The following is a 13944-nucleotide window of genomic DNA, read 5'->3' on the forward strand; positions in this document are numbered from 1 at the left end:
AGCTCCCTGGGGTAGGGATAAGTGATTTCCAGGCACTCAGTAGGTGGTTTCCAAGAGGCAAAAACTTTCAGAGAAAACGAAGTTGAAACCCCTCCCCTCCCAAAATCTTTAGAGCAGTTATGGAGTTGTTGATTCTGTAATGATCTCATACTGTCTGCAATTTTATTGATTTTGTTTTTCAAAAGAACTGTTAAAGATGACAGTTCTCAGACAGGCAGAATGTGGGCAGATGCCCATATTCTCACACAGTTCTGCCAAGATACTTTTGCATCTTTCTGCACATAAAACAAAATGAAGACATGTGTCATAGACGCCTGCTACTGGTACCCCACCCCCAGAAGAAGGGGATTTATTGTGTGCTCATTTCCTGGATGTAGTATTAAAACAACTCCACCTAGAAAAAAATGAACAGCTCTTCCAAAATAAAAGAGATTTGCTTCTGAGGCACTTTATAAACCATTCCTAATTAACAAAACCCATTGAAACAGCAATTTGGGTCATCATAATCAAGTGCCATCCCCACTATTTCTAATTCTTAAACTTCTTGTCACATCTACTGGTGAAGCATCAAAATACCAAATGCTGTAACAGCTTATGCTCTGTTGACATTCAATCATCTACTGTGCATCAGAAAGGCTCGTTTCAAATATGGCATGAAAGGAAGAGAAGTAAGCAAAAACCAGATTCAGAAAAGGTTTGAAATAAACTGCCTCCAGGAAAACGCTCAAGAGGAAAAACTGCAAAATCATAGCCTTACCTTGGGAGACTTGGGCAGATTCACTGTCTTTTTTTTTGCTAAGCTCAGCGGAGTTAACTCTATTTTCTCCCCTGAGGGATGCTTCGGAGGGCGAGGTGGGGGGTGCAAGAAAGAGCCTTCATATCTCCGTATCATGTAATACTGTTCTTCAGTGATCTCTTCGACCACAGTACTGACTAGAAGTGATCCTGGATCCCCAGAAAAATTATTAACTACCTGAACGGTCATATTCACGCGGCCAACAGGAATTTCCCAGCACTTCTTGGGGTTGGCAAAGTCACTTATGAGTAGATAAGAGTTAGTGATAGATTCCTCCAACTGTAGTCCTGGTGTAGCAGCCAAAATGTCTTTTTCAATGAAAAGATCTCTCACAGACACCTTCACATTGAAGGGCAGGCGGAACTGTGCACAAAGCTCAGAAATTTGGTACAGTTTCTTATCATGGATCACCTCTACAAAACCTCCGTCCATGTACAAGGGCAGCAGTGCTGCCTTATGGGAATTTTTGAGGATTTTTTCACACGCCAGAACATCCATCACTTTTTTAATTCCTTCACAGAGGACTTCAGTTGTCTGTGAGTGATGCACTAGAAACTCATCCCCGACAGATACAGATGACAGCTCCTCAAAGGGGGAATGAAAGGCTTTGGTGGCCACCACATGCAGAGGTTCCTTTTCACTCTTTGCTATCTCAAGGTCATAGGCGGTTGGGAACTCTCGAGGTCGCCGCTTGAATCTGCCTTTATAGCTAGTGGGGATCAAGAAGTGTCTTTTAGGGGAATTGCTTCTAATTTCTGAAGCCAAGATCTTTGATGCCTGGCACTTTTTGTGGATCACAATGGTTTTCCCAGGCTGTAAAATGCTTATGGGTAGCTGGTTTCCTTGGGGCGCTTCTATGACTTCAGCTACTATGGGGAACTCTTTATTGGTCATTTCATAAAGATCTTGTGTAGATAACACCTGAAGAAACCAGTTGGCATCATAGTTGTCGGTAATGTCTTTGACTTCAACATCTAAACTGGGGAGGATACGGACTATATCCTTTCGGACTGAAAAAGAAAAGACATTTTTTGCATCAAAATGTTGCTCTGGAGTAGTATTAAAATCACTCCAGGAAACCCAAGGAAGAGGGGAAATGTGCATACATGTGGCTGATTCACTTAACTGTACAGCAGAAACTATCAACCCTGTAAAGCAACTATGCTCTAATTAAATAAATATCCTAGGGAAACAGCACCCCCTCCAGGACTCCTGCCTGGAAAATCCCATGGACGGAGGAGCCTGGCAGACTTCAGTCCATGTGGTCACAAAGAGTCAGACACGACTGAGTGACTTCACTTCAAAGAAAGTTAAAAAAAAACTCAGTCCAGGTAGCACAAATAAATGTATTAGAAAATCTCAGATGCTTATGATATAACATTGCTTATGCATGACTTTCCCTTTTTTAATGTTTAAAAATGAAATAGACTGTAAATAAAACCAACATCCATAAATCTGCCTAGTTTTAGAAATGGACATTAACTAGTATCTTGGAGCCCTACAAATGTCACCAAAATCATATCCTCCTCACTTTAACCTAAGAGTAGTCATTCCTCTGATTTTGGTGTTAACTATTCCAATTCTTTTTTGTAGTTTTATCATACATAACATACATGAATGTATGTACATATGTTTAAACGTATGAGTGTCTTTTCAGATAATTTATTATATCATTTTAGGTCATGTTTTTGTGGTCCAGATAGTGTATGTAAAATAATCTTAGAGGAAAGTTTGGGTATTTTACGTAAGATTCTTCCTGCATAGGTCTCAAGACATACAATCTTTATACAAAATTCTATGCTATCAGGTATAACTGTTTTGCAAAATCGTGGGATATAAAGTATTCAAGATTAATTAATATGTGGAAATGGATACCGAAATGCAGTCTTTTTCCAGTGTGAAAACTATTCCTCTCTTTGCTGGTGCTGCCTTAACACCTAGACAGAAAAGAACTAGTACAGAATGTTACAGTCAAAAGACCACTCAGGAATTCTAGGTTTGCTGGCAGAGTGCTTAATGGTGCACTCTCTGCCAGTGTGTCACCGGGAATAATGAATCTCTTTTATTTTTTCCAAGAGCCCACTGTCTCAGAAGTCTTTCTTTGAGACTACAGAGACACTTAAAATATTGTCCTGAAATCATCTGCTCTCCATATGCTGTCCCACACAGTATCATTACAGATGGTCTTGCATCAAAAAATAAAGTTTTACATTAATATTAAAAGGATTTTATAATGGTTTGTATTTTCTTGAAAATTTCTTAACACTTAATGTTTTGTATCCTTTTTATGATCTACCATTGTTTTCCAGTATATCTAGCCACCCTTCTGTCAATATTCTTTCTTCCCTGTATGCTTTTGAAAATGAATAATTTGGAATATTTGGAAGACAGAATTTTTCTCTTATAAAACATTACCTAGGGGAGGAGCCAAGATGGCGGAGGAGTAGGACGGGGAGACCACTTTCTCTTCTACAAATTCATCAAAAGAACAACTGAACACAGAGCAAACTTCGCGAAACAACTTCTGATCGCTAGCTGAGGTCATCAGGCGCCCAGAAGAGCAGCCCATTGTCTTCGAAAGGAGGTAGGACAAAATATAAAAGATAAAAAGTGAGACAAAAGAGCTAAGGACGGAGATCCGTCCCGGGAACTCTTAGGCGGTATTGCTTGGGGTAGGGTCCGGGCCTGAGTGCCCTGAGGACAATCGGAGGGAGCTTCTGTGAGTTGCCAGCTTGAACTGTGGGAGACCAAAAGAGAGAGAGAAAATTAACCGGCCGAACACACTGCCGGCCACTCGCAGAACAAAGAGACCGAGAGGGTCCAGAGAGGAGCTCGCAGGCTGCGGACCGGCCCAGCCCCGCCGGAGGCAGGAGGCAGGGGGTAGGGGAAGGTCGCGGTGAGACACAGGGCGCAGGCACCCGACCGGCGCGGGCGGGGACTGGGGCTGGGGACGCGGAGGGCGGAAGGCGCAGGCACCCGACTGGTGCCAGCGGAAACTGAGACTGGGTCCGCGGAAGGGAGTGGGCACGCCACACCTGGGGAGAGTGCGCCCACCAAGCCCCTGGCTGCCTGGACCGCTCTGACGGGGAAGGCACAGAGAGCAGGCGCAGCTTTTTGTTCCGCGCTCTTGTGGAACACCCGAGGGCTGGAACCTCGCGCAGCGCGGGCCGCGCTCCATATAGAGCAGCCGGGAGCCTGAGCAGCGCAGACGGAGAAAGCAGCGTCAGCCCCTCCCGGCAGCCCCAGCCCATCCCCGCAGCGCAAGCCCGCCCTCACAGCGCCAGCCTCTCCCTGCAGCGCAAGCCCCTCCCGGCAGCGCGACGGAACTAGCTACCTGAATAAGAGTTCACCTCCGCCCGCCTGTGTCAGGGCGGAAATGAGGCTCTGAAGAGACCGGCAAACAGAAGCCAAATAAACAAAGGGAACTGCTTCAGAAGGGACTGGTGCAACAGATTAAAATCCCTCTAGGAAACACTGATACACCGGAGGGGCCTGTAGATATCGAGAAGCGTAAGCTGGAACGAGGAGCTATCTGAAACTGAGCCGAACCCACACTGACCGCAACAGCTCCAGAGAAGCTCCTAGATATAATTTTACTTTTTTCTCTTTTTTTTTTTTCTTTTTTTCTTTTTTTTATTTTTTCTCTTTTATTTTCCTTTAAAATCCCCTATTACTCCCCCATTACTCCTTAACTTTCATTTCCATAGACTTTTACGATTTTTTAATTAGGGGGAAAAAAAAAATTTTTTTTTTTCTTTCTTTTTTTTTCTTCTTTTTCTTTCTTTTTTTTCTTTTTTCTTCTTTTTTCTTTCCTTTTTCTCTTCTATTTTCTATTTTTCTTTTTCTCTTATTTCTTTTAAAGTCCTCTAGTACTCCTCTACTACTCCTTAATTTTCATTTTCAATACACTATAACCTTACAAAAAAAAAAGAAGAGAAGCCCTATTTTTAAACCGAAGATTATTCTCTCCCAATCTTGACTCTCTGTTTTCTACCTCAGAACACCTCTATTTCCTCCTTTCCCCTTCTCTTCCCAATCCAATTCTGTGAATCTTTGTAGGTGACTGGGCTACAGAGAACACTCTGGGAACAGACAGCTGCGTAGATCTGTCTCTCTCCTCTTGAGTCCCCCTTTTTCTCCTCCTGTTCATCTCTATCTCCCTCCTCCCTCTCCTCTTCTTCATGTAACTCTGTGAATCTCTCGGGGTGTCCCTAACGGGGGAGAATCTTTTAGCCATTAACCTAGAAGTTTTCTTAACAGGGCTGTATAGTTGGAGAAGTCCTGAGACTACAGGAAGAATAAAACTGAAATCCAGAGGCAGGAAACTTAAGCCCAAAACCTGAGAACACCAGAAAACTCCTGACTACATGGAACTTTAAGTAATAAGTGACTGTCCAAAAGCCTTCATACCTACACTGAAACCAACCACCACCCAAGAGCCAATAAGTTTTAGAGCAAGACATACCACGCAAATTCTCCAGCAACGCAGGAACATAGCCCTGAACATCAACATACAGGCTGCCCAAGGTCACACCTAACACATAGACCCATCTCAAAACTCATTACTGGGCACTCCATTGCTCTCCAAAGAGAAGAAATCAAGTTCCATGCACCAGAACACTGACGCACCCTTCCCTAACCAGGAAATCTTGACAAGCCAATTGTCTAACCCCACCCACTGGGTTAATCCTCCACAATAAAAAGGAACCACAGACCTCCAGAATACAGAAAGCCCACTCCAGATACAGCAATCTAAACAAGATGAAAAGGCAAAGAAATACCCAACAGGTAAAGGAACATGAAAAATGCCCACCAAGTCAAACAAAAGAGGAGGAGATAGGGAATCTACCTGAAAAAGAATTTAGAATAATGATAATAAAAATGATCCAAAATCTTGAAAACAAAATGGAGTTACAGATAAATAGCCTGGAAACAAAGATTGAAAAGATTCAAGAACTGTTTAATAAAGACCTAGAAGAAATAAAAAAGAGTCAATTAAAAATGAATAATGCAATGAATGAGATCAAAAACACTTTGGAGGGAACCAAGAGTAGAATAACGGAGGCAGAAGATAGGATAAGTGAGGTAGAAGATAAAATGGTGGAAATAAATGAAGCAGAGAGGAAAAAAGAAAAAAGGATCAAAAGAAATGAGGACAACCTCAGGGACCTCTGGGGCAATGTGAAATGCCCCAACATTCGAATCATAGGAGTTCCAGAAGAAGAAGACAAAAAGAAAGGCCATGAGAAAATACTCGAGGAGATAATAGCTGAAAACTTCCCTAAAATGGGGAAGGAAATAGCCACCCAAGTCCAAGAAACCCAGAGAGTCCCAAACAGGATAAACCCAAGGCGAAACACCCCAAGACACATATTAGTCAAATTAACAAAGATCAAACACAAAGAACAAATATTAAAAGCAGCAAGGGAAAAACAACAAATAACACACAAAGGGATTCCCATAAGGATAACAGCTGATCTATCAATAGAAACCCTCCAGGCCAGAAGGGAATGGCAGGACGTACTGAAAGTAATGAAAGAGAATAACCTACAACCTAGATTACTGTATCCAGCAAGGATCTCATTCAGATATGAAGGAGAATTCAAAAGCTTTACAGACAAGCAAAAGCTGAGAGAATTCAGCACCACCAAACCAGCTCTTCAACAAATGCTAAAGGATCTTCTCTAGACAGGAAATGCAGAAAGGTTGTATAAACGTGAACCCAAAACAACAAAGTAAATGGCAACGGGACCACACCTATCAATAATTACCCTAAATGTAAATGGGTTGAATGCCCCAACCAAAAGACAAAGATTGGCTGAATGGATACAAAAACAAGACCCCTATATATGCTGTCTACAAGAGACCCACCTCAAAACAAGAGACACATACAGACTAAAAGTGAAGGGCTGGAAAAAATATTTCATGCAAACGGAGACCAAAAGAAAGCAGGAGTCGCAATACTCATATCGGATAAAATAGACTTTCAAATAAAGGATGTGAAAAGAGACAAAGAAGGACACTACATAATGATCAAAGGATCAATCAAAGAAGAAGATATAACAATTATAAATATATATGCACCCAACATAGGAGCACCGCAATATGTACAGCAAACACTAACGAGTATGAAAGAGAAAATTAATAGTAACACAATGATAGTGGGAGACTTTAATACCCCACTCACAACTATGGATAGATCAACTAAACAGAAAATTAACAAGGAAACACAAACCTTAAATGACACAATGGACCAGCTAGACCTAATTGATATCTATAAGACATTTCACCCCAAAACAATCAACTTCACCTTTTTCTCAAGTGCACACGGAACCTTCTCCAGAATAGATCACATCCTGGGCCATAAATCTGGTCTTGGAAAATTCAAAAAAATTGAAATCATTCCAGTCATCTTTTCTGACCACAGTGCAGTAAGATTAGATCTCAATTACAGGAAAAAAATTGTTAAAACTTCAAACATATGGAGGCTAAATAACACGCTTCTGAATAACCAACAAATCATAGAAGAAATCAAAATATGTATAGAAATGAATGAAAATGAAAACACAACAACCCAAAACCTATGGGACACTGTAAAAGCAGTGCTAAGGGGAAGGTTCATAGCATCACAGGCTTACATCAAGAAACAAGAAAAAAACCAAATAAATAACCTAACTCTACACCTAAAGCAATTAGAGAAGGAAGAAATGAAGAACCCCAGAGTTAGCAGAAGGAAAGAAATCTTAAAAATCAGGGCAGAAATAAATGCAAAAGAAACTAAAGAGACCATAGCAAAAATCAACAAAGCTAAAAGCTGGTTTTTGAAAAAATAAACAAAATTGACAAACAATTAGCAAGATTCATTAAGAAGCAAAGAGAGAAAAACCAAATTAACAAAATTAGAAATGAAAATGGAGAGATCACAACAGACAACACTGAAATACAAAGGATCATAAGAGACTACTACCAGCAGCTCTATGCCAATAAAATGGACAACTTGGATGAAATGGACAAATTCTTAGAAAAGTATAACCTTCCAAAACTGAACCAGGAAGAAATAGAAGATCTTAACAGACCCATCACAAGCAAGGAAATCGAAACTGTAATCAAAAATCTTCCAGCAAACAAAAGCCCAGGACCAGATGGCTTCACAGCTGAATTCTACCAAAAATTTAGAGAAGAGCTAACACCTATCTTACTCAAACTCTTCCAGAAAATTGCAGAGGAAGGTAAGCTTCCAAACTCATTCTATGAGGCCACCATCACCCTAATTCCAAAACCAGACAAAGATGCCACAAAAAAAGAAAACTACAGGCCAATATCACTGATGAACATAGATGCAAAAATCCTTAACAAAATTCTAGCAAACAGAATCCAACAACATATTAAAAAAATCATACACCATGACCAAGTGGGCTTTATCCCAGGAATGCAAGGATTCTTTAATATCTGCAAATCAATCAATGTAATACACCACATTAACAAATTGAAAGATAAAAACCATATGATTATCTCAGTAGATGCAGAGAAAGCCTTTGACAAAATTCAACACTCATTTATGATTAAAACTCTCCAAAAAGCAGGAATAGAAGGAACATACCTCAACATAATAAAAGCTATATATGACAAACCCACAGCAAGCATCACCCTCAATCGTGAAAAATTGAAGGCATTTCCCCTGAAATCAGGAACAAGACAAGGGTGCCCACTCTCACCACTACTATTCAACATAGTGTTGGAAGTTCTGGCCACAGCAATCAGAGCAGAAAAAGAAGTAAAAGGAATCCAGATAGGAAAAGAAGAAGTGAAACTCTCGCTGTTTGCAGATGACATGATCCTCTATATAGAAAACCCTAAAGACTCTACCAGAAAATTACTAGAGCTAATCAATGAATATAGTAAAGTTACAGGATATAAAATTAACACACAGAAATCCCTTGCATTCCTATATACTAACAATGAAAAAACAGAAAGAGAAATTAAGGAAACAATACCATTCACCATTGCAACAAAAAGAATAAAATACTTAGGAGTATATCTACCTAAAGAAACAAAAGACCTATACATAGAAAACTATAAAACACTGATGAAAGAAATCAAAGAGGACACAAACAGATGGAGAAACATACCGTGTTCCTGGATTGGAAGAATCAATATTGTCAAAATGGCTATTCTACCCAAAGCAATCTATAGATTCAATGCAATCCCTATCAAGCTACCAACGGTATTTTTCACAGAACTAGACCAAAGAATTTCACAATTTGTATGGAAATACAAAAAACCTCGAATAGCCAAAGTAATCTTGAGAAAGAAGAATGGAACTGGAGGAATCAACCTGCCTGACTTCAGACTCTACTACAAAGCCACAGTCATCAAGACAGTATGGTACTGGCACAAAGACAGAAATATAGATCAATGGAACAGAATAGAAAGCCCAGAGATAAATCCACGAACCTATGGATACCTTATCTTTGACAAAGGAGGCAAGGATATACAATGGAAAAAAGACAACTTCTTTAACAAGTGGTGCTGGGAAAACTGGTCAACCACTTGTAAAAGAATGAAACTAGAACACTTTCTAACACCATACACAAAAATAAACTCAAAATGGATTAAAGATCTAAATGTAAGACCAGAAACTATAAAACTCCTAGAGGAGAACATAGGCAAAACACTCTCTGACATAAATCACAGCAAGATCCTCTATGACCCACCTCCCAGAATATTGGAAATAAAAGCAAAAATAAACAAATGGGACCTAATGAAACTTAAAAGCTTTTGCACTACAAAGGAAACTATAAGCAAGGTGAAAAGACAGCCCTCAGATTGGGAGAAAATAATAGCAAATGAAGAAACAGACAAAGGATTCATCTCAAAAATATACAAGCAACTCCTGCAGCTCAATTCCAGAAAAATAAATGACCCAATCAAAAAATGGGCCAAAGAACTAAACAGACATTTCTCCAAAGAAGACATACAGATGGCTAACAAACACATGAAAAGATGCTCAACATCACTCATTATTAGAGAAATGCAAATCAAAACCACAATGAGGTACCATTACACGCCAGTCAGGATGGCTGCTATCCAAAAGTCTACAAGCAATAAATGCTGGAGAGGGTGTGGAGAAAAGGGAACCCTCTTACACTGTTGGTGGGAATGCAAACTAGTACAGCCGCTATGGAAAACAGTGTGGAGATTTCTTAAAAAACTGGAAATAGAACTGCCATATGACCCAGCAATCCCACTTCTGGGCATACACACTGAGGAAACCAGATCTGAAAGAGACACATGCACCCCAATGTTCATCGCAGCACTGTTTATAATAGCCAGGACATGGAAGCAACCTAGATGCCCATCAGCAGATGAATGGATAAGGAAGCTGTGGTACATATACACCATGGAATATTACTCAGCCATTAAAAAGAATTCATTTGAACCAGTCCTAATGAGATGGATGAAGCTGGAGCCCATTATACAGAGTGAAGTAAGCCAGAAAGATAAAGAACATTACAGCATACTAACACATATATATGGAATTTAGAAAGGTGATAATGATAACCCTATATGCAAATCAGAAAAAGAGACACAGAAATACAGAACAGACTTTTGAACTCTGTGGGAGAAGGTGAGGGTGGGATATTTCAAAAGAACAGCATGTATACTATCTATGGTGAAACAGATCACCAGCCCAGGTGGGATGCATGAGACAAGTGCTCGGGCCTGGTGCACTGGGAAGACCCAGAGGAATCGGGTGGAGAGGGAGGTGGGAGGGGGGATCGGGATTGGGAATACATGTAAATCCATGGCTGATTCATATCAATGTATGACAAACCCACTGGAAAAAAAAAATAATAATAATAATAAAAAAAAGAAAATAAAAAAAAAAAGAAAACATCAAAAAAAAAAAAAAACCATTACCTATATTAATATGTTTTATATTACTGTTTATGCATCATTTGAAAACTCTAATTTGTGTCATATTACTTATACATGCTGCATAAGAGAGTTCCTAAAAACACACAGCATGATACTGTATTATTTTATTTTCTTGAACATAAAAAATAAAAAATAAAAATCAATGGTTGTCTATAGGTTGAAGGTCAGTAGAAACCTCAAAGATTTTCCATGAAAAAAGAAAAGAGGGGAATTTTTTAAAAAAAAAAACTTTATCAGTTCATTTTTTAAAATTTGGTAAACTCAAACTTTTGAAATTGTTGCCACAGGTTTTTCTGAAACCCAACGTAATTTTAGAAACTTTAAAATCACACTTATTTCAGTTGAAATGAACAGTGTTTAGGAATTATAGAGCTAGGACTAGATGGGTTCATAGACTCAAGTCATTTCTCAAGTTGAGGGCACAGCTTGACACGGGTAGAATAGATGTCATTAAGGAGTTTCTGAGGATTCTAAATTGAACATAAAGACCATAATACAAGCTAGATCACAATCTGCATTTGGGCACAATGAGTCCAGTGGGGAAAGAACTGTCTTAATACTTTAGGATAATTTTATTGCCAGAGAAAGCCTATGGGCCAGGATACCTAACTTCTGTTCAGTTTTATGTATCTAATTCCTGACCTATATTCAATGCTTCTGTACCAAATCCACTGAAGATATGCTAGTTTATCTGATCCTACTTGTAATACCAGCAGTATTTGAATAGTAGATTTGACTCTGCTATATAATTTTCTCACTTATTTCCTTTTTTTTCCCCCACTTTTTTTTCACTTATTTCCTTCTTATCATTCTTCTCAACTTTTTTTCTGGTTTCTTCTCCTCCACACACCACCTACTCCCCCTGCACCTCACCCCCCCGCCACACACACACATACCTTTTAATGTTTCTTGGTTCTGCTTCTTTCTTTGTCTACACTCACACCCACTTGATCTTACACAGTCTCACATCTGTCTTTAAGTCTCATCTGTATGCTGATGATTCTTCAATGTGTATCTCTAGCCAAATAATTCTCCTGCACTCCAAATATCTACTTAAGATCTCCACTTGGATGTCCAAAAGATGTCTCAAAATTAACACGTTTACAGTGAAATTCTGATCTTCCCAACCCAAACCTAATCTATCTGTTGCTCATTCTTCTAAGAAAAATCCCCTCATGCTTTAGGCAGGGTGAGGAGAAAAGTAACCATTTTGAAATACATCCAGATCACTCACTTCTCCTTTAAAGAGGCCTGAGCTAAGAAAATCTACTTTGCTACAGCCTAGCCAACTTGGGTTGTACAGAGTCTAACTGATGTGGGAAGGGAATTACCAACCTCCAGTCCCGGATGACCATTCTATCTCACTAAAGAGATGTGAGGAAAAAAGCTGAGAAGCAAGATCAGTAAAAGACTGAGACTTAATTATAGGATTATAGAATGCTTCAGCTCCTCTACACTTCACCAACTATATCAAGGAGAATAATATATGATAGCAGGAGATTACAATGGAAAGAATGGCATTTATGATCCTATTTAAGTAGGGGTCTCTAGAGAAAGACAACGGGGAAATAATAAACTAGAACACTACATAGAATGTTAGTTTCTGACACCTACAGGTACAGCAACCAATGAACACAGCTTAATTCCTATTTTAAAAGCTCACACTAAGGACCTATTACCTCAATTTCTTTTATCCTATACATCATGCCTAGCTTTCAACAAGAAATTACAAGGTATGTTAAAAGGCAAACAACAGTCTGCAGATACAAAGCAAGCATCAATACTAGACTCAGATATGGAAGAGATTTTGGAATTATCAGATTGGCAATTTAAATATGATTAATATACTAAGGGCTCTAATGGAAGAAAATGCAAGAAAAGACGGCTAATATAAGCAAAGAGATGGAAACTCTTTGAAATAACCACAAAGAAATGCTAGAAATTAAAAACATAGGAAAAGAATTAAAGAATAACTTTGATGTGTTCATTAATAAACTATATATGGCTAAGAAAAGAATCAGTGAGTCTGAAGATTTGTCCATAGAAACTTCCCAAACTGAAAAGAAAAAGAATGAAAAAAACAACTGAGAATTTTGAAGACCAATAGGACAATTCCAAAGGTGTAATACACACATTAGAGGAATGCTAGAAGGAAAAAAGGAGAGAAAAGAAAAGATGCAATCATGATGTTATAATGGCTGAGAATTTTCCAAAATTAATGAAGTTAGCAAACAAAAAAGTTGACACCTAAACATATTATATTCAGACTACAGAAAATCAAAGAAAAGAGAAAACTTAAAGAAGCCAGAAGGGGAAAAAAAACACAAACAAACAAACCATTTTACCTTTGGATGAAAGAAGCTAAGAACTACATTGGACTTCTCTTCAGAAACCATGAAAGCAGAAAGATAGTAAACAGCATATTAAATACTGAAAGAGGAAAAAAATACCAGCCTAGAATTTTGTAGGCGGAAAAATTACCCTTCAAAAGTCAGGGGTGGAAGACGATGCCGTCTCAAAATATCTCTTTGGTTTAAGGATTAGTTTGAGCTAAATGTACTTCAAAAGTAGCAGATACAAGAACATACTAATCTCCCCTTTCTTCCTAAAAACAGGAGATAAAGACTCCATGTTAAAGATGTCCTCCATACCAGAAGAAAGAAAACATTTTAACAGGGAGTCAAAGCCAAGATAATTCCGGACAAACAGAACTTGTCAAAAGAATTGTATCTTAAAAAAAAAAAAGAATTGTATCTTCCTTTAGCCTCTCCTCATAGTTTACTTTTCCACAAAAGTCTGTTATTCAACCCAATTTAAAAGCTGCAGGTTTCAACATTTCTTTGGGTCTTCATTTTCTTATGAGGGCTCCCACATCAAACTTATGCAAATTTGTATGTTTTTCTCCTGTTAATCTAAGATCAGTTTAATTCTCAGGTCCAGCCAAGCACTCTAAGAGGGTAAAGCTGAAATTTTACCTTCCCTACGAAAGTGAGGGAGAGATAAAGACTTTCTCAGACAAACAAAAATGATAAACTATGTCAACAGCAGACTTGACTTGCAAGGAATATAAAAGAAGTTCTTCAGAGAAAAGAAAATCACATGTTAGAAACTCAGATCTACATGAAGAGAGAAGAGCATTAGAGAAGAATAAATGAAAGCAAAGAGAATATTTCTTATTTTTAAACTTTTTCTTATTTTTAATTGATAGA

At 38.7% G+C, this 13944-nt stretch overlaps 1 protein-coding gene across 2 annotated transcripts in view; it reads right to left on the reverse strand.

Annotated features, from left to right (window-relative positions):
• THEMIS (thymocyte selection associated) overlaps positions 1-13944 on the reverse strand; it is a 198104-nt gene that overhangs the window by 106904 nt on the left and 77256 nt on the right. For both annotated transcript variants that reach the window (XM_043888562.1, XM_043888561.1), the window contains one exon: positions 758-1806. In XM_043888562.1, the coding sequence (XP_043744497.1) occupies positions 758-1806 (1049 nt within the window). The remainder of the gene's footprint in view (positions 1-757; positions 1807-13944) is intronic.

This window comes from Cervus elaphus, chromosome 26, assembly GCF_910594005.1.
Source record: "Cervus elaphus chromosome 26, mCerEla1.1, whole genome shotgun sequence".
Taxonomy (NCBI): domain Eukaryota; kingdom Metazoa; phylum Chordata; class Mammalia; order Artiodactyla; family Cervidae; genus Cervus; species Cervus elaphus.